This window comes from Notamacropus eugenii, chromosome 3 (genome assembly GCF_028372415.1).
Source record: "Notamacropus eugenii isolate mMacEug1 chromosome 3, mMacEug1.pri_v2, whole genome shotgun sequence".
NCBI lineage: Eukaryota > Metazoa > Chordata > Mammalia > Diprotodontia > Macropodidae > Notamacropus > Notamacropus eugenii.
In genome coordinates, this window is record NC_092874.1 from 137,239,310 (window position 1) to 137,257,815 (window position 18,506).

An 18,506-nucleotide genomic window follows, 5' to 3' on the forward strand; every position below is an offset into this window, starting at 1 on the left:
GACTTATTCTCTGAAGAGAAGCTAGAGTATTCTTATCCTCACTCAAGCTGACTAATTCAGAATGTGGCAATTTCTGAGAGAACGAGGGGAGTTGGCAGACTCCTTGAGATCCTCTAAGAACTCCTATCTAATTTCCAAGAGTTTTCTATTTCCCTTAGGCAAGAGGTGACTTAGTAGGCAACCCATACTCTTAAGAGGCAGTAAAAGTCACTTTAGCTTAGATTGTGGTGTTTCCCTGAGAGTAGAGGTGCATGACTCATTTGTACTGAGCCAGAAACCTGTCTGCATGGGAGAGGTACCATGCAGAGATATCACTAGAGTGGGGTTCCTGAGAACTCATAGAAGGGATTCCAAAGCCAGGATGTTCACATGTGATCCATCAGGTCAAACATTATTACATGATTGTAGGAGTAAGTCACTTGGGGGATGTCATTTGTTTCATGATTTTCCTGTCCAAGACAACATTTTGCTCATGGTGTTATTAACCTGATCATGAACCCTCCTCATTCTGCTGCATCAGTATTTCTGTGAAACCAAAAACAAAACAGGATGTATATCATGGATACTAAGGGAAGAGAGAAGACAATAAGTGCTCCATGAACTCAGAAAAAGGAGAGATCACTTTGTGTCTGAGCTTTCAGGAAGAGTTTTCATGAAAGTGGTAGGACCAGAACATATACAATTATATGCTATATAAAATCATCCAGTAGATCCAAAGAACTGATAGGAAGAAACATTTCATAACACTTCCCCAACTAGACTTCCATGGCCATAATTTTCTGAATTATACAATCTGAACCAAAGTCCACTGATCATTTTGAGTATCATAGGAGAGGTAGTATATTCTATAAATACTCCATCTCACTAAAGGATGGCTAAGTTCATAAAGTTCAAAGAGGTCTTGAGGAGTCCACTGAATGTCGTGAAACTCATGATGCCAGGTGTTGAGGACAGTTCAATGTTGAGAAGCATGAGCAGGTAGGTTGTAGGGTGAACCTGTGGGGTCTGGTGGGCTGGGGTTCTCTTCATATGACATTTCTCCAACTTAGCAAATGGTTGGAATGGCATGGTCTTCTTATCATAGAAGGAGTTGGGCTTGGTATGGCCCTGCTCCGGGTTTGTGTTTGGAGCAAACCAGATGTAGGATATCCTGAGCTCTTCAAGTTCACCCAAGTCAACTGTTACGGTAATAGTGGTCAGACTGGAGGAAAACTGGAGGGAACAAGGAGGCCTTTACCATCACAACAAAAGGGAATCTGTAGTCACACTGTCAGTTGAGAGGACCCTAACTGGAAATTCTAGTACTGGAGAAAATTCCATTGAGTTAAGTTAGGGGTAAGGAGAAAGAGATTCAGAGACACCACCAAAATGCTTCGCGTCACTATTGCCATTGATATAGGGTATGGGTCCCCAGGGCAAGATCTGCAGGGAAAATAGGCCACAGGAGAGGGATGTGATGACAGCAAGATCCTTGGGAGGAAAGAGAATGGGACTGCAGGAAGGAAACTGCACTTACCAAATGTCAGTGCCCTGGAAAGGGGAAGTCTACTCCTGCCCCCTATTTTCCCATGGCATGTTGTTGCTCTGCAACAAAGTCCAAGTCAACCTATATTACTTAAGTCTCTAAAAATGAGTCAGATTAGTTTGCTAGCAATTTATCTCTGGGCTAATTCATTGCAACTAGACATGACTAAACCTTCAAAAAATTGTTCAACCAGGTATATGCCAAGACAAAGCTTAGTTGAAGGGCCTGAAAAGGACTGACCTATTCTACAAAGTGTGTTTTCACATTTTTTCTTGAATTCCTGGAAGAAACAATCCTCATTGTCCAATAGTTGCCTATTCCTCATGAGGTAGGGAGTGAGAAACATGTCCAGCCAGGTAAAATGCTGCAGAGACCACTTGGCTCCAAGCCAAGTGTACTTGGGAGTGGGAATCCATAAACTTTTTCCTATTAGGCCAGAAAACCTGGCAGGTCCTTTATCGAACTGCAGAATTAATTTAGTAGTCTCAGTGGGGAAATTGGTAGAGCAACTGGTTCCTAACTGCTTTGGGTACCAAGTTTCTCATTTCCTGGAAGACCTTGATCTGACTGGGCCCTCATTTCCTCAAATGTAAAATGAGGGGGTTGGGCCTTTTTATTTTGTGTTAAACAGAATTTATTGTGTCTCCAACATGGAGGTGATTAGGGGGAAGTAATAAGATAAGGGGGAGATAACAAACAGTGGAAGAGGAAGTATTTCAAGGTACAACACAAGAAAAGTAATACTGTGTTTGGGTCAAAACTGAAAGAGCTTTGAGGAGTGAATCCAGGATTGAGAAACCATAAATTTCGTATCCTATTAATAGACTAGCAAAATTTATGTTTTGAAGCAACAAGGGAGTTCTGCTTTAAGGTGACTATTAGCTTTCAGGTACCTAGGTGGCACAGTGAATAAAGTGCTGGACCTGGAATCAGGAAGACCGGAATTCAAAATTGGCCTCCAACACTTACTAGCTGTATGACTTTGGGCAAGTCACTTAACCATCAATGCTGACTGGAATGACTGAACAATATTCACCTTGACTTTTAACTCCATCTCTTATCTTTTTGTAAATTTTGTTTTTAGACTAAACTGAAATGAATTGTATTCCAAATGATTTTACTTTTCCTTTTTCAAATGCTAGGTTTAATGTAGTCAAAGTTTTTTCCCCCTCAATATTCACCCTAATCAACAATTTTTACCTTCATTAAAATCTCATCATTCCCTTAGGATTTTTAGTGAGGCGCTGATAATGTCATCTGAAATGTAAGATGATTGGGGAACTGAGCTGTTCTGGTAGACTTTTCTTCTCATTTGACTGTTACGGAGATCTTTTTTCAGAGAGTAGGAAGTCAAGTATTTTGGTGAGATATCTCCAGTCATTCTAATCACTCTCCTTGTCAAACATAAATGTCAACTTGACTGCACTTCTTTTTTTAAAACACAAAAATTATCGTAATACGAACTGAACCTTTGGAAATGAAAATGAAACTTCAGTCATTAACATGAAAATCTTGCTTCAGGAATCAGAAATGTAGGTTAAACAGAGAAAGGCAGATGAAGCTCCTATTCTCTAGTGCCCTGCTAATTCTTATAGCAAAAATTGTGGTTGGTGAGCAAAAGTGAGCTCTGGATTTGAACTCCTGAGGGATGTACGATGACTATTAAGTGTGCCCTCTTGGGAAAGTGGATCTATAAAGATAGTACTAGAAGATATAAAATCACATCAGTGAACCCCCTGAAAAACAAGGATTAAGCAGGGATAAGGAAGGAATAATGAAATCCAGAGACCTCTTAATTTTATTGCATTCAATTCAACAAATATTGAAGTGCCAACTGTATACCAAACATTGTGGATTCAAAACAAATAAACAAGAAATTCAACAATCCCTGCCCTCAAGAAGTTTTCACCTTATTTGCATTCATCTTGGAAAAATGAATGGAAGTTTGGGAAGACCTGGCAAAACCTGCCTCAGACATTTCTTAGTTGTGTTGTGTGATGCTGCAAATCACTTAGCTCCTCTGGATTCCAGTTTTTTCATCCATAAATGAAGGACCTCTGTGGTCCCTTCCAAACTGAAATCTATGATGTTGGGATCTGTTAGTCAATCAATCAACCACTAAGCATTTATTAAGCCCCTCTACTCTTTGCCAAATAGTGGGGGATAGAAAGACAAACGAAATTGTCCCCATAGAACCTATATTCTATAGGATACAGACTCCCAAGCTGAGGTCTGTGAACTTGTGTTTTAATATTTTGACAAGTATATTTCAATATAATTGGTTTTCTTTGTGATCCTATGTATTTTATACTATGCATTTAAAATGTTATTCCGAGGTGGAATCCACATACTTCACCAGATTTGCCAAGGACATCCATGACACCTCCCTGCCCCCAATAAAAAAAAGAAAAAAAAAGCTTGAGAGTTCCTGCTATAAGGGGGTCACATATCCACTGGTAAGGTGAAAATTGGGCAAGGTGATATAATATGACTTATCATATGGTCATTGAGGAACTTTGAAAGCAAAATGAGATCTAAGGAAATGAAGAGACATGATAAGGGAAACTTTACGCCGAAAGGAAGCAAAAGCTCGACATCTATTCATCATTTTAGTAGAAATACAATTTTCTGGAGCCGAAAAGCACAGGCAGGTGAGAGCAATGCAAGAGGGAAAGACCCCGAGCTGTTACAAAGTGCAGGACCGTAGTCCAATTTGATAACAAGAATGTGTTTTCTGTGCAAAAGCAATAACGATGGGGCAATCCTGGGATCACAGAGAGCTCTTTCTGGGGCCTCACCGCCATTATCTAGGTGGGTTCATTGGGCCACTGTTCCTCCACTCCCCAACACGCTTAAGACAAAGATAGGAAGTCCCCCTCCTCCTTAAAAGTGCTTTGTCATTTCTTCTCCCTTAACTGAAATTCCAGCCAGGGTTCAGGAAATGCCCTAATGAGCTACTTCTCTTTTCTGACTTCTGAACTAAGTGGATTCAAACAAGACCATGCCATACATTATTCATGGTCCAGTTTTGAGCTGTGGGTTGTTTCTTTCTCCCGTCCCTTTTGCATGCTGCTGCTTACGTTCTGGTGGCAGGGATTATGAGTGGATGCTGCTTAGTTGAAGTGATAACAGTGATAGAAATCCAATCAGTGCCGGTAGGTACCTGAACTGGCCGGTTAATTTTCTGTACTTTAAAATAAACTGATGACCATTCTGATCAATACCTGTTTTCTGTTGTTGTACTATGTGGCTTGCTTGAAATTCAGGGATCACCTTGAATGTCAAGTAGGCAACTGGATATTAATGGTCAAGCTGTGATTTCCTATAATTCTTTCAAATTGATCCTGTAAGTAGCTTTGGGTTTCTTGGCATAATCATGAATGTGATGATCTCTAGATATTTAAGATGTTTGGTTACTGCAGCAATTTTTTTTTTCCATTCTGACATTTACAGGTCTTTGGTTTCTGAGGGGAAAATTCTTTGGCATTTCATTTGTGGCAGTACAATTTATAGATGGTAACTGATGATTCTATGTATCATTCTGAAATTTATTTTAATGAATTTGTAAAGTATTTAACACTTGGATATATTAAAAAAAACCTTTGGGACGTATAGCAACAGACTGCTGTACAGAAGCAATGTGCTTTTAATCTAGAGAGTAAGATTATTGTTATAATTGGAGAAGTTTTTAATTAATATATTATAGTTAGGAAACAACTTTTGCTAGAAGTACAAGGAATTTTAAAAAAATAATACAGTATGTTTTGAAATTTCGTTGTCATATGAAGCCGAGGCCATCATATCTATTTCAAATATTACTATTTCCCTGGAATTTCTGATTTGAAATAACAATTTTAAGGCTTAAACAAGAGACCCAATCCAAACCTGAGGTGTAATGGTTAATTTCTCCTGGGTGACTTAGTCATTTATTTACTATGGACTTCACTGAATGTCTAACTTTTTAAGAAACTTCAGGAGTTTTCTCTCCAGAGTCAACAGAGGCAGATGAAAACAGAAGACTGAGGTTTTTATCTGGAAAATTTAGAATCCCTTTGAACTTGGATTATGAGTCTGGGTTAATACATTAAAAATAACTCCTTCAGAACGCTTTTTAAAGAATAGGACCTTTTTTATCCTTTTTTAGGGAGTTACTTTTAAAAGATTCCCGATTTGCCAATTCACTTTTTACAGTAAAAGATCTTCATGTATTTAAAATCAGTATTTCCTGGTAGTAACTGATTGGTATAGCTAGTTCTTTAACCTTGCAAAGTGCTTAAATACTTGGTCATTTCAGCCCCACACCCACCAAATGTTACATTCGGTTGTTATGCTCCATTTACAGATGTGGAAACTGGTTAAGTGACTTGACCAAGGCCCATTATTGTCTCAGGTAGCTTTAAAGGCAGGTCTTCCTAATTCCAGGTCAAGCACTCTACTGGTTGGGGCTGTCTGTAAAGTCTGGCTTATAGTCTGTGTTTGACTGTCAAATTCTTAGTTTCATGGGTAGGAAATCATATAATTCTAGAAACCGGTCACTTTTGTTGAACTGAAACTTGGAGTTGGTAGTTAAAAGAAATGAAACATGCTGAATAATGTTCTTGAAAGTAGTCTTGACTATTTTTTTCTTTGGCATAACAGTTTGCTGCGTGTCTTTCTCAATAGCTGAGGGAGTTAAAAACATACTTGAATGTGGTAAATATTGTTAGCAAAAAGAAAATATTTAAAGGAAAGGATTGTTGTTGCTTGGTATGAGAGAGAACTAATTAGGCACAAATGCTTTCAATTAAGAAAGGGGGATTAGGAGGAGAAGGAAAATATCTCATCTGATAATCTCAAAGAATAATTATTCGTCTAGAGCTGAAGGAATCTTCAGAGTCCATGTAATCCAACCCTTTGATTTTACAGATGAGGAAACTGATGTTAAAGGAGGTTGAATTACCCTAGGTCACACAGGCAGTAAACTCAAAGACTGGGATTTGAACTCATATCCTCTAACTCCAAAGCAATGCTCTTTCCATTGTACCACATGATAAAACACTTTGTGTTGGATTGATGGTTAAATTTGTCATGAATTTTTTTTGGGGGGGAAACAAATGCAAAGTTAGAAATGAAAATACAACAATCAATAAAAAAAAAAATGAAACTCCATACTTTCTGGGCCTGATATAAAACTAGTCTAAATCAGATGGGTCTGCCAGATAACAAATTTCCAAAGGGGAAACAAAAACATTCCCCAGTGAAAAGCTGAATTTACTAGTGGAATAATAATGGACCTATGAAGCCAATGGAGGCAATATGATTGCAAAAAATAAAACAAATAGGAAAGGTCCTTTGAAATGTGGGACTCCTTTAAGGGACTATCGTGAGTTATGTACAAAGCAATTAGATTTCGGTGCTTCTCTAACTGCAGGACAGCTGCAGAATGATAGGGCGGTGTTCAGTAAAGTAATAAGAATAATCAAAAGTAGAGAAAATTTGGGCCCATGAAGAGAGTATGAAACAGCAGTACTCTAATTCATTTTAGGAAAGGGAAAGAGACAAAAAAGACATTATTGCAACCTCCAAAAGTGTAAAAAAAAAAAATCCTGATGCTAGAAAACACGAACCAATGGAAAGTCAAGGAATTTAATCTCTGTGAAGATATCCAAATAGCATCAATACTCTCTGTGAGAATTTATGACCAGTGAAAGTTGGAAGCTGGAGTTGTCTTTGGAAGAGAGCATGGGTTTCCTCTCTCCTTAAGAGGCGTTGGGTAAAGTCATCATAAGGTGAGGGAAGAAACTGTTGGTCTCTTTTTGTCAGAACCATGGTAGGAGAAAGTTCTAAGACAAAAATGTATGAAAGAACTTTTGTTAATCATTAGGGGAGTTTTCAGATGACTGCATTGTTGAAATATTGAAATAACTTAAGGTAAGTTGTGGAATCTCCTCAGTTGTAAAATTTTAAGAATGGATGAGGTGTAACCTAATGCAATGCTTTTTTTCAGAAAAAAATTAATTGTTATAAGAAAACAGCAGGGAACTTAATTTAGCGGTCCTAAAATTTCATTAATTGCTATCTTTCTCATGTTTCCTTACTTTGAAAGAAAAGGGGAAAAAATTAAATTAAACCAAGGACAGCAGTTAAGGTTAGAAAGCAATAAGAGGTGATAATAGGCATTAGTATAATTAAAGCAAAAGAGTGCTGGACCTGGAATCAGGAACAGCAGAATTCAAACCCAGCCTAGGACATTTTATTAGCTATATGACCTAACGCAAGTCACTTAACCTCTGTTTCAGTTTCTTCATCTATAAAATGGGGATAACCTACCATCAAGGGTTATGAGAATAAAATGAGATCCTTTGTAAAGTGATTTGCAAACCTTAAAGCCCTGTATAAATGCTGGTATTACTGTTGATAAGGATTTTTGCCCAGTTAGTTGAAATTTAGATTGACAATGAGATGTTGGAGTAGATTTCCCTGGGTTTCCTTTTCTTCTCTTTCCTTTCCTTACTTCCAGGCTATAGCTACTTCTTCCACCTGAGTGGGGTTTGGGAAGGTAAGGAGAAAGAGAGACCAAGAGGTCCAATGCTTGTGTGTTTCTTTCTCTGATATTCTCCCATGAAGTCTTTACCTTCCTCTTCCTGTCCCTGAATTTTATTCATCTTAGGCAAGCAATCATGAAAAACCACATATTTTAAAGTCTTTATTATGTACCCTACCTATACTATAACCTTCTAGAGAACAGGGCCTTGATCAGTGTGGTTTTTTTTGCACAGACCCTACAGGGTTGGAGAGTCCTCCAGGTCTGACTTCACTGAAGTTTGGATTCGGTCAAAGGGCCATACTGGCACTCGCACTCGAGGACCTAGAGGACCACAAGGACCACAGGTTCCCCACCCCTGCTATCACAGTAATAATAATAGTTGCATTTATCTAAAGTTTTAAGGATTGCAAAACCCTTTATGACAATCCTGTGGGATTAAATTCTCTTTTTTACTCCTATTTTACAGAGGAGTAAAATGTTGCTCAGGAAAATTTAAATGACTTGCTCAGATCATTGAGGTAGAATTTAATTCAGGTCTTCCTGACTTTCTGTCCAGCACTCTATCCACTGAGCCATCCAGCTGCCCAACATGAACTTTAGGGGTGTAACGTCTTGGGTTGACAACCTCTGACCTAGCTCATGGGAAATGGACAAAGCTGTGGCATAAATGGCAGTGATGGCCATAAGCATTGGCAGGAAGATAAATTTCCTCTTCTGTTAGGGACAAATGGTATGCGCCAGGGGAGAGAGAGATGTCTACAATGGACATGGAGTAATTAAGATTCTATGTTCTGAGCAGAGGTCAAATTGTAAGGTATTTTGGTGTGGTGGATTTCTTCGAATCTTTGTGACCAAAACATGAAATGGGAAGTCAGAAATTCAGCATTTTGAGTCCCAGGAGAACCACAGCCTTGCCATGTGACTATGAATAAGTCTGAGTTTCCTTGATGATATTAAGAGTTGAAATAGTTTCTAGTGGGGGAAGGGAACAGTCTGGGAGAAGTGATAAAGTCTGTCTCCCCAAGATGTCTGAAAAAATTTGTTTTTCCCCCTTTCTATGAATTACTGTGATACCCACAGGAAGCCTATTGGATTTGTTGGTCAAACCCCAAGCATACCGCTGCCCCCTTTTCCAGCATCTTTGGGATATGATGCTCGGGGCATCCCAAGATACTTCTAATACAGCTTTCTGAAATAACCATTTCTGGACAGTTCTACAAAGGGCTGACTATAGCTGTGGGGCCAGTGAAACTGACTGTCTTCAGTATCTTCATCTCTGAGAAAGGACTAAGGTTCTTAGTCATCTATCTTCATTAGGACAGATCTCTAAAAGTAGAGCAGAGAAAGGCAAGTATTTGGATAACTCGGGCAGAAATGTCTACTTTTGCTTTCCTTTATGGGCCTTTTGAACTTTCACATGTTCTTCTCATCCGTGTCAAGTCCACTAACAGTGTGTGTACACCAAAGCTCAATCTTCGACCCCTTCTTTTCCTTCTTGACAATGTCACTTGGGGATCCCATCAGCTTCCAGTGGGCTCAATTATCTTATCTCAGCAGATGATTCCTGGATCTACACATTCAGCCTTTCTCAGCAGTCCCAATTCTGCATCAACAATCATTTTTTTGACATCTCAAACTGGATTCCTATAAGGTCAGGGGTAGGGAACCAGCCAGAGGCATTTGAAGCTCAGCATATTTAAAACGAAACACATTAATCTTTCCCCTTAAACCTTCCCATCTTTCTAACTTCTCTATTACTCTCAAGGGCACCACCATCTTCCCACTCACTCTTCCTTCCTAGTGCTTAACCTCCATGTCATTCTCCCTCCCCAACGCCTCCCCCCACATTAACCAATGACTTCCCAAATCTTGTCATTTACAGTTTCATAACATTTCTTACACACATCTCTTCACTCACACAGCCATGCCCCTAATGTAGACCCTCCTACCCCCTAAACTGGATTATTACAATAGCCTTCTAAGACAGTGATCTTCTCCCTGCCTTGTCTCTACCCAATATTAATCCAGCCTCCATTTAGCTGCCTAAGTAATTTTGGCAGGTCTGCATATGTCCCTTCTTCACTGGTTCCCTTTTATCTCCAGGAACAAATATAAAATCCTCTGGCATAGAAGGAAAGGGATAAGCATTTATTTAGATCTTACTATGTGTCAGGCTTTGTGTGAATCACTTTAAAATGTTATCTCATTTACATATGAGTTTAAAAAGGAAGTCAATTATATTGAAGTTATCAAAATGTTTTTCTATCTATACAACATGATCTTCACAATGATTGACCCTATGAGATAGATGTAATTATAATTCCATTTCACAGATGAGGAAACAGAGGCAAACAGGTTAAGTGACTTGCCCAGTGTCACACAGCTAGGACAAGTCTGAGGTCAGATTTGATCTCAGGTCTTCCTAATTCCATCCTAGAGATCCTTCTACTGTGCCACCTACCTGCTTTGAAAATGTGAAATAAAAAAAAATACAGGTTCATATTTATACAGTGGATCCTTTCTATCTTTGTTACACTTTGCTACTCTCATACAATCTAGGATCGAGCTAGACTGGCTTACTTGATGTTTTTTAAACATAACACAGCAGAATTCTCAGTCTCAATACTCGTCATCTAAACCTCTGTCTCCTAGTTTCTATGGATGGCTTCCTTCAGGTCTCAGTTTAAACCTTTCTTCTGCTAGAGGCCCTTCGAGCTGCTAGTGCCTTCTGCTCTGAGATAACGTTTGATTTACTCTGAAAACTTTTTGTATGTATGTTTATCTCCTTCTTTAGAAAGGGAGCTCCCTGAAGGCAGGGATTGGTTGTTACCTTCGAATTTCCAGTTCCTTCCCTAGCGCCTGGCAGATGGTAAGGGCTTAATATAGGTTTTTCTGATTGATCATTTGACTATAGGTGACCTGCTCCTGTTCTGTTTTCAGAATTCCAGCCTTATTTTAAACTTAGATGCCTCGAGTTAACTTGGCAAATGGAAAAGTCTGAGTCCATGTAAGTCACAGTCAGAAATGTACCTCACTTATTTATAGCCACACCTAATATGATATGCCCTAAAGCTTCCAGTCATTTCATTTGGCAGGAATATATTAAGTACTTACTGTATTCAAGGTACCATTTAAGTCTATGGGCATATAAATTAAAAAAAAAAAAAGCCATCCCTGTTGTCAAAGAGCTTGTAGGGCAGCTAGGTGGCATGGTGAAGAGGGAGCGCCTGCCCTGGAGTCAGGAGGACCTGAGTTCAAATTAGGCCTCAGACACTTGCTAGCTGTGTGATCCTGGGCAAACCACTTAAGACTGTTTGCCTCAGTTTCCTCAGCTACAAAATAAGCTGAAGAAGGAAATGGCAAATCACTGCATTGTATTTGCCAAGAAAAACCTCAAATGGGTCACTAAGACTAAGAGTTAAACACTACTGGACAACAACACAATGGAGGAGAGCAAGTAGGCCAATCCACTGTTCACTTAGTTTATGTTAGCAAAGACTTGATAGGAAAGTGGTTTAAGATACGAGTGAAATGAAGAAAATCAAAAGGGGAAAAAATCCCACAAAACAAAACAGTAGATCTTCTTTTGAAAATGAGAAAAAGAAATAAGACTGAATGAAAGATCATTTTTACCAGGCCAGGGAATTCTACTTGTATTTTACTGATGGTGATTGCTATCTGGAGTAGAGTTTCTTAACCTGGGATCCATGTAGATGGATGGGAAAACATTTTGATAATTGCGTTTCATTATAATGGGCTTCCTTTTAAAATTTATATACTTAAAAGCATTGTTCTAAGAAGGGATCAGATTGCCAAAGAAGACCATGAGCAAAAAAATGGAAGAGACTCTGATACAGTGTGCTAAATGTTTCAGAAGGCCAAAGGCTCTCATCAAGTCCCCAGTAAGATAGAGGTGATTTTATGAGATATGTTTTAAAGGTCCCTTCTAGCACCAAATTCTATGGTCCTAAACTAAGAAGTTCCATCTTTGTTTTTGGTCAAGTTTATTTAACAGTTGCAACAACAAGAACACACTTATAAAGTACTGTGTTGTTTAAAGTCTTCTCTACCACCAACAGCCTCCTCATCTTTCCCTCTAATAACTTTGTTTCTAGGTGAGCAAGGCAGGTTTGGGGCAGCTGGTTGGCTCAGTGGACAGAGCGCTGGGCCTGGAGTCAGGAAGACTCATCTTCCTGAGTTCAAATCAGACACAACTAACTATGTGACCCTGGGCAAGTCACTTAACCTTGTTTGCCTCAGTTTCCTCATCTGTAAAATGAGCTGGAGAAGGTCATGGGAAACCACTCTCAGTATCTTTGCCAAGAAAACCCCAAATGGGGTCAGGAAAAGTTGGACACGACTGAAAAATGACTCAACAGCAGCAACAAAGGAAGGTTTTATTCTGCAGGCATCCTACTTGTTATCTAATCTTGGGGAAGATTATATAACCTGGGTCTTACTTGACTAATTTATTTATTTATTTATTTATTTTTTATTTAACTTTTAACATTTATTTTCACACAATTTTGGGTTACAAATTTTCTCCCCTTTTTTCCCCTCCCCCCCCCCCAGACCCAAGCTTTCTAATTGCCCCTGTGACCTATCTGCTCTCTCCTCTATCCTCCCTCCCTGCCCTTGTCTCCGTCTTCTCTTTTGTCCTGTAGGGCCAGATAGCTTTCTTGACCCCTTAACCTGTATTTCTTGTTACCCAGTGGTAAGAACATTACAGTTGATCCTAACACTTTGAGTTCCAACTTCTTTAGCTCCCTCCCTCTCCACCCCTTCCCCTTGGAAGAGAAGCAATTCAATATAGGCCAAATCTGTTTAGTTTTGCAAATGATTTCCATACTAGTTGTGTTGTATAGGACTAACTATATTTCCCTCCATCCTATCCTGTCCCCCATTACTTCTATTTTCTTATGGTCCTTTCCCTCCCCATGAGTGTCGACCTCGGATTGCATTCTCCTCCCCATGCCCTCCCCTCTATCCTCACCCCCATCCTGCTTGTGCCCCTGTCCCCCACTCTCCTGTATTATGAGATAGGTTTTCCTATCAAAATGAGTGTGCATTATATTCTTTCCTTTAGTGGAATGTGATGAGAGTAGACCTCGTGTTTTTCTCTTGCCTCCCCTCTTTATCCCACCACTAATAAGTCTTTTGCTTGCCTCTTTCATGAGAGATAATTTGCCCCATATAACTTCTCCCTTTCTCCTCCCAATATTTCTCTCTCACTGCTTGATTTCGTTTTTTTTTGTTTTGTTTTTTTTTAGTATATGATCCCATCCTCTTCAATTCACTCTGTGCACTCTGTCTCTATGTATGTGTGCGTGTGTGCATGTGTGTGTGTGTGTACTCCCACCCAGTGCCCAGATACTAAAATGTTTCAAGAGTTATAAATATTGTCTTTCCATGTAGGAATGTAAACAGTTCAACTTTAGTAAGTCCCTTATGATTTCTCTTTGCTGTTCGCCTTTTCATGGTTCTCTTCATTCTTGTGTTAGAAAGTCAAATTTTCTTTCCAGCTCTGGTCTTTTCATCAGGAAAATTTGAAAGTCTTCTATTTCATTGAAAGACCATTTTTTCTCCTGAAGTATTATAGTCAGTTTTGCTGGGTAGGTGATTCTTGGCTTCAGTCCTAGTTCCTTTGACTTCTGGAATATCCTATTCCATTCCCTTCTATCCCTCAGTGTAGAAGGTGCCAGGTCTTGTACTATCCTGATTGTATTTCCACAATACTTGAATTGTTTCTTTCTAGCTGCTTGCAATATTTTCTCTTTCACCTGGGAATTCTGGAATTTGGCCACAATGCTCCTAGGAGTTTCTCTTTTTGGATCTCTCTCATGCGGTGTTCTGCGGATTCCTTGAATATTTATTTTGCCTTCTGGTTCTAGAATCTCAGGGCAGTTTTCCTTGATAATTTCATGGAGGATGATGTCTAGGCTCTTCTTTTGATCATGGTTTTCAGGTAGTCCCAGAAATTTTACATTGTCTCTCCTGATTCTATTTTCCAGGTCAGTTGTTTTTCCAATAAGATATTTCACATTATCTTCCATTTTTCGAATCTGCGTGGTATGTTCTGAGATATCTGTCTTTCTCGAAAAGTCCAAAGCTTCCATCTGTACCATTCCAGATTTGAAAGATCTATTTTCTTCAGTGAGCTTTTGAATCTCCTTTTCCATTTGGTTAATTCTGCTTTTGAAAGCATTCTTCTCCTCATTGGCCCCTTGCACCTCCCTTGCAAGCTGAGTTAGGCTAGTTCTCAAGGTGCCAATTTCGTCAAGATTTTTCTGGTTCTCCTTTAGCAGGGAGCTGATCTGTTTTTCATGCTTCTCCCTTATCCCTCTCATTTCCCTTCCCAGTCTTTCCTCCACCTCTCTAACTTGATTTTCAAAATTCCTCTTGAGCTCTTCCATGGCCTGAGCCCATTGGGTGGGCTGGGACACAGAGTCCTCGATTTCTGTGTCTTTGCCTGATGGCAAGCCTTGTTCCTCCCCATCAGAAAGGAAGGGAGGAAGTGTTTTTTCTCTGATAAAGTACCCTTCAATAGTTTTATTTCTTTTCCCTTTTCTTGGCATTTTCTCCACCTAGTGGCCTGACCTCTGAATGTTCTCCTCACACCCACCTCGCCTCCTGGTCCTCCCAGCCAGCGTTTGGGGACTGAGATTCAAATGCTGCTTCCCGCCTTAGGATTTTTGGCGGGGGCAGGGCTGTTATTCAGTGTTAAATTAGGCTCAGGTGCTGAGGTCAGGGGCAGGGCCGCCTCTCTGGCTCAATTCCCTCAGGGGGTTTATGCACAGACCTTCCACAATGGATCCAGGCTCCCGCTCGCTTGGGGAGCCCCCGTCCGCAGCCGCCTCTCAGCCCCCACCTCCTGGGGGGGGGGGGCCCGAGCCTTGGGGGCACCTCACTCCCCTCTCAACCCGCCAAAGAGACTCTCACCTACCCCCGTCAGTCACCTGTTGGTGGGGGGGCCCGTGCTGCCGCTGAAGATCCCGCCTCCGGAGCCCTTTCAGATCTGTGCCTCTCGGAACCGTGGCTGCCGCCGCCGCAAGTCCGGGCTGGGCACCGCGGCTGCAGCGCGACGGACCTTTTGCGAGAGGTTTGCTGGTCCCTCTGTGGGTGGGGGGACCAGCGTGGCCGCTGGAGATCCCGTCCTGTAGCCCTCTCGGATCTTTTTCTCACGGTGTCGCTGCCGCGGTATGGTTGCTTTCTGCTACCGGCCCTGGCGCCCAGTCCATGGCACGAAGGACCCCCCGTGAGAGGTTTGCAGGTCTCTCCGGAACAGAAATCTCCCTCACTCCAATATTCCGTGGTCTCTGGGTTAGTCCCCTCTGCCGTTCTGTGGTTTGTGGGTTCGGAGCTATGTGTATGTGCATCTTTCTACTTCGCCATCTTGGCTCCGCCCCCCTTGACTAATTTGTAAAAAGGAGGATTTGGATTAGATGACCTACAGGGCCCCAATTAGTTGGGACCTAAAGGAAGTCAAGGAGGTCAGTAGGTGGAGTTAAGCAGGGAGAGCATTCTAGGAATGGGGAACTGTCAGAGAACATGCTTAGAGCTGAGGGAGGAAGTGTCTTGTTTGTGGAACGTCCAGGAGGCCTGTGTCACTAGATCAAAAGGTATGTATTGGGCAGTAAGGTGTAAGAAGACCAGAAAGGTAGGAGAGGACTAGATTAGGATGGGCTTTGAGGAGTTTACACTTGATCCTGGAGGCAAGAAGGATGTACAAGAGTTTATTGAGTAGGGGGTGAGGGTGAGACATGATCTGACCTGCACTTTAGGAAAATCATTTCGGTAGCTTGAATGGAGGTAAGAGGACATAGTTTGATGGGAGAAGGCTGAGATGTGAGGTAAGCAAACTCACCTGCAGCTACTGTAATAGCAATATATCCCTAGTGTGAGGGAGGGCATTCAGGTAACTCAGTGGATAGAGCAATGGGAAGGAAGTCTCTTCATGAGTCTTTGTATTGGGCAGTAGATTCTTACTTAAGAGACAGTTTCATTTAATATCAATACTTTGACTTGAAAGCTATTTCTTGGCATTCGTAAGGACTGATTTGCCTGGTGTCTACACACTGGCATAAGAGTCATCATTGGAGGCCTTTCCAAACCCCTCTCAATTTTAGTGCATTCTCTCTCTTAATTCTCTCTTTTTTGTCCTATGTGTAGCTTGTTGGTACATATTTGTTTGATTGCTACCTCCCTCATTTGACTGTGAGCTCCATGTGTTCTGGGGCTGTCTTTTGATTCTTTTTGTATCCCTGGTGCTTAGCCCAATACCTGGCACATAGTAGGTACTTAATAAAAGTTTATTGCCTGAGTGATAATGTAGAGCTCAGAGGTGCAAGCCTGGTTGTGAAGGGCTTTAAGTTAGGGTGATGAGGGTTTTTTTTCATCATAGAGGTTAAAGGGATTTTTAATGAGGACAATGAAATGGTCAGACCTCTGTTTTAAGAATATAAATTTGGCAGCTGTGTAGGGGAGGAAGAAGAAATACAGAGGCCAATTAAGCAGATCTTACAGTACTCCACAAATAATGAGTGCCTGAACATGGCAAAGGTCATATGAGTAGCAATGAGAAACCCATGCAAGGGATGTTGGGGAGGAAGAATCCATAAGACTTGGCAACAGTTTGTATATGTGAGGTAAGGAAGAGGGAGGATTCAAAGTTGACTGTGAGCTTAAGAACCTAAGTGAAGGAGGGTCTGGTGATTCATGGAACAATAATGGGGAGAGGTGACATTTGTGGGGAATTACATTTTCAATTCATTGAAGATGATATATCTATGGGACATCTAAGTTAAGATGTCCAGCAGCTGGGGATGAAGGTTGTATACCTGCCTGATGAGTATCCTGAAGAGGGAGTTTATGCTTGCAAACAGATGACCTTTGTGGTCCTTTCTAATGTTAAATTTCTATCTATCTTCTATTAGCATATAGAAGAAGAATCAGGGCTAGACATCTAGATCTGGGAGGCATCTGCTTAGGAATAGTAAATGAATCCTTTAGAGATTATTGAGTAAAGAGCAAAAGAGAAAAAGGCTTAGAATAGAGCCTTGAGTGACAATCCCATTTAGTGGGGGTAAAAGGTAGTCAATAATCTAGCAAAGGACCACAAGGAGTGGTCAGACAGATAAGAGTTGGTGAACCAGGACAGAGCAGTATCACAAGCCAGGGGAGGAGGAAGTATATAGAAAGAGGTGATAGTATCAAATTCAACCGAGAGTTGAAGTAGAATGAGGACAGTGTTGAAGAAAACAAATATGAATACTCTATTCCATGGCTTAAATCCAAATCTCATTTTGTATTAATTTAGCATTACTTCTAATGTAGATATTTTTCTACTTGGAGAGAATCTGGTAGAATCCCCTCATAACCTCAGAAATCTTTGTATAAGAGAAACTATTTGGAAGTAATATTTGTCAAATGAATCAGTCACCAAGTCTAATGGTTCCTTTTCATTCCTCATCCTTCTTGACCTCTTTGCAATCTTTGAGATTGTGGATCAACCTCTTCTCGATACTCTTATCTCTAGGCTTTTCTGTACTATTCTCTCCTGGTTCTCCTACCAGTCAGATCATTCTCCCTTGTTGGATCTTTAGACGCATTGTTCCAGTTTACTGGGGGTGTCCATGTCCTACCTTTTCAGTCTTCTTACACTTAACACCCTTCCCCCATGTATTCTTCAATTCAATGACCCTGGCCTCCTTTGCTCTGGCATGGCACAAGGCTTTGGCCATGTCACTGGCTGTTGCCCAAACCTGGAATGTCTTCCCTTTTCATCTCTACCTCCTGGCTTCCTGTAAGTCCCACCTACACGAAGCCTTTCCCAGTCCTTAATTCTAGTGCATGCCCTCTGTTGTTTATTTGCTGTTTATCCTGTATATTGTTTATGCATATTTTTTCTTGCCCTCTCTCCCATTAAATTGTGAGCTCCTCAAAGGAGGGGGCCGTCTTTTGCCTTTCTTTGTATTCCAGTCACTTAACACAAGGCTTGGCACCTAGGATGTACTTTAAATATTTGTGAATTTGACATTTATAGGAATCTTGTACAAGGAAAATGTATGATAAACAGTGTTTTGGGTTAACTTTCTACTCTAACTGATAGAACAATAGTCCCTTAATCTTTCCAGAAAGCCCTGGGAGAATCATTCTCCTAAAACCCACTCAATTATTTTATTTTGATTACTCCTTTCAAGGGCTTTCCCCCACCCTCTGGTCCCTGCTAACCTAAAGCAACCAATAAGATCTGTTTATTCTGATCAGTGCCTTAATCCAGGCAGGAAATGGGGAAAACTGCTTTTAGTTTTAACGCTAATCCCTTCACCTAGAAATGTTTTAACTTCTAAATTTGGTTACCACTCTTGATTAATTTTACCCAGTTTCAACTTTCATTTTCGTCCACAAACTTTTTCCTAAGAAAAAGGTGTTATGTACAAGAAGGATTTTAATGGG

The 18,506-nt window shown here is 40.6% G+C and overlaps 1 protein-coding gene across 2 annotated transcripts in view; it reads left to right on the forward strand.

Moving 5' to 3' along the window:
* Positions 1-4,534: 4,534 nt before the first annotated feature.
* TFEC (transcription factor EC) overlaps positions 4,535-18,506 on the forward strand; it is an 89,844-nt gene continuing 75,872 nt past the window's right edge. For both annotated transcript variants that reach the window (XM_072652979.1, XM_072652980.1), the window contains exon 1: positions 4,535-4,680. In XM_072652979.1, coding sequence (XP_072509080.1) covers positions 4,624-4,680 — 57 coding nt within the window. In that variant the 5' untranslated portion in view covers positions 4,535-4,623. The remainder of the gene's footprint in view (positions 4,681-18,506) is intronic.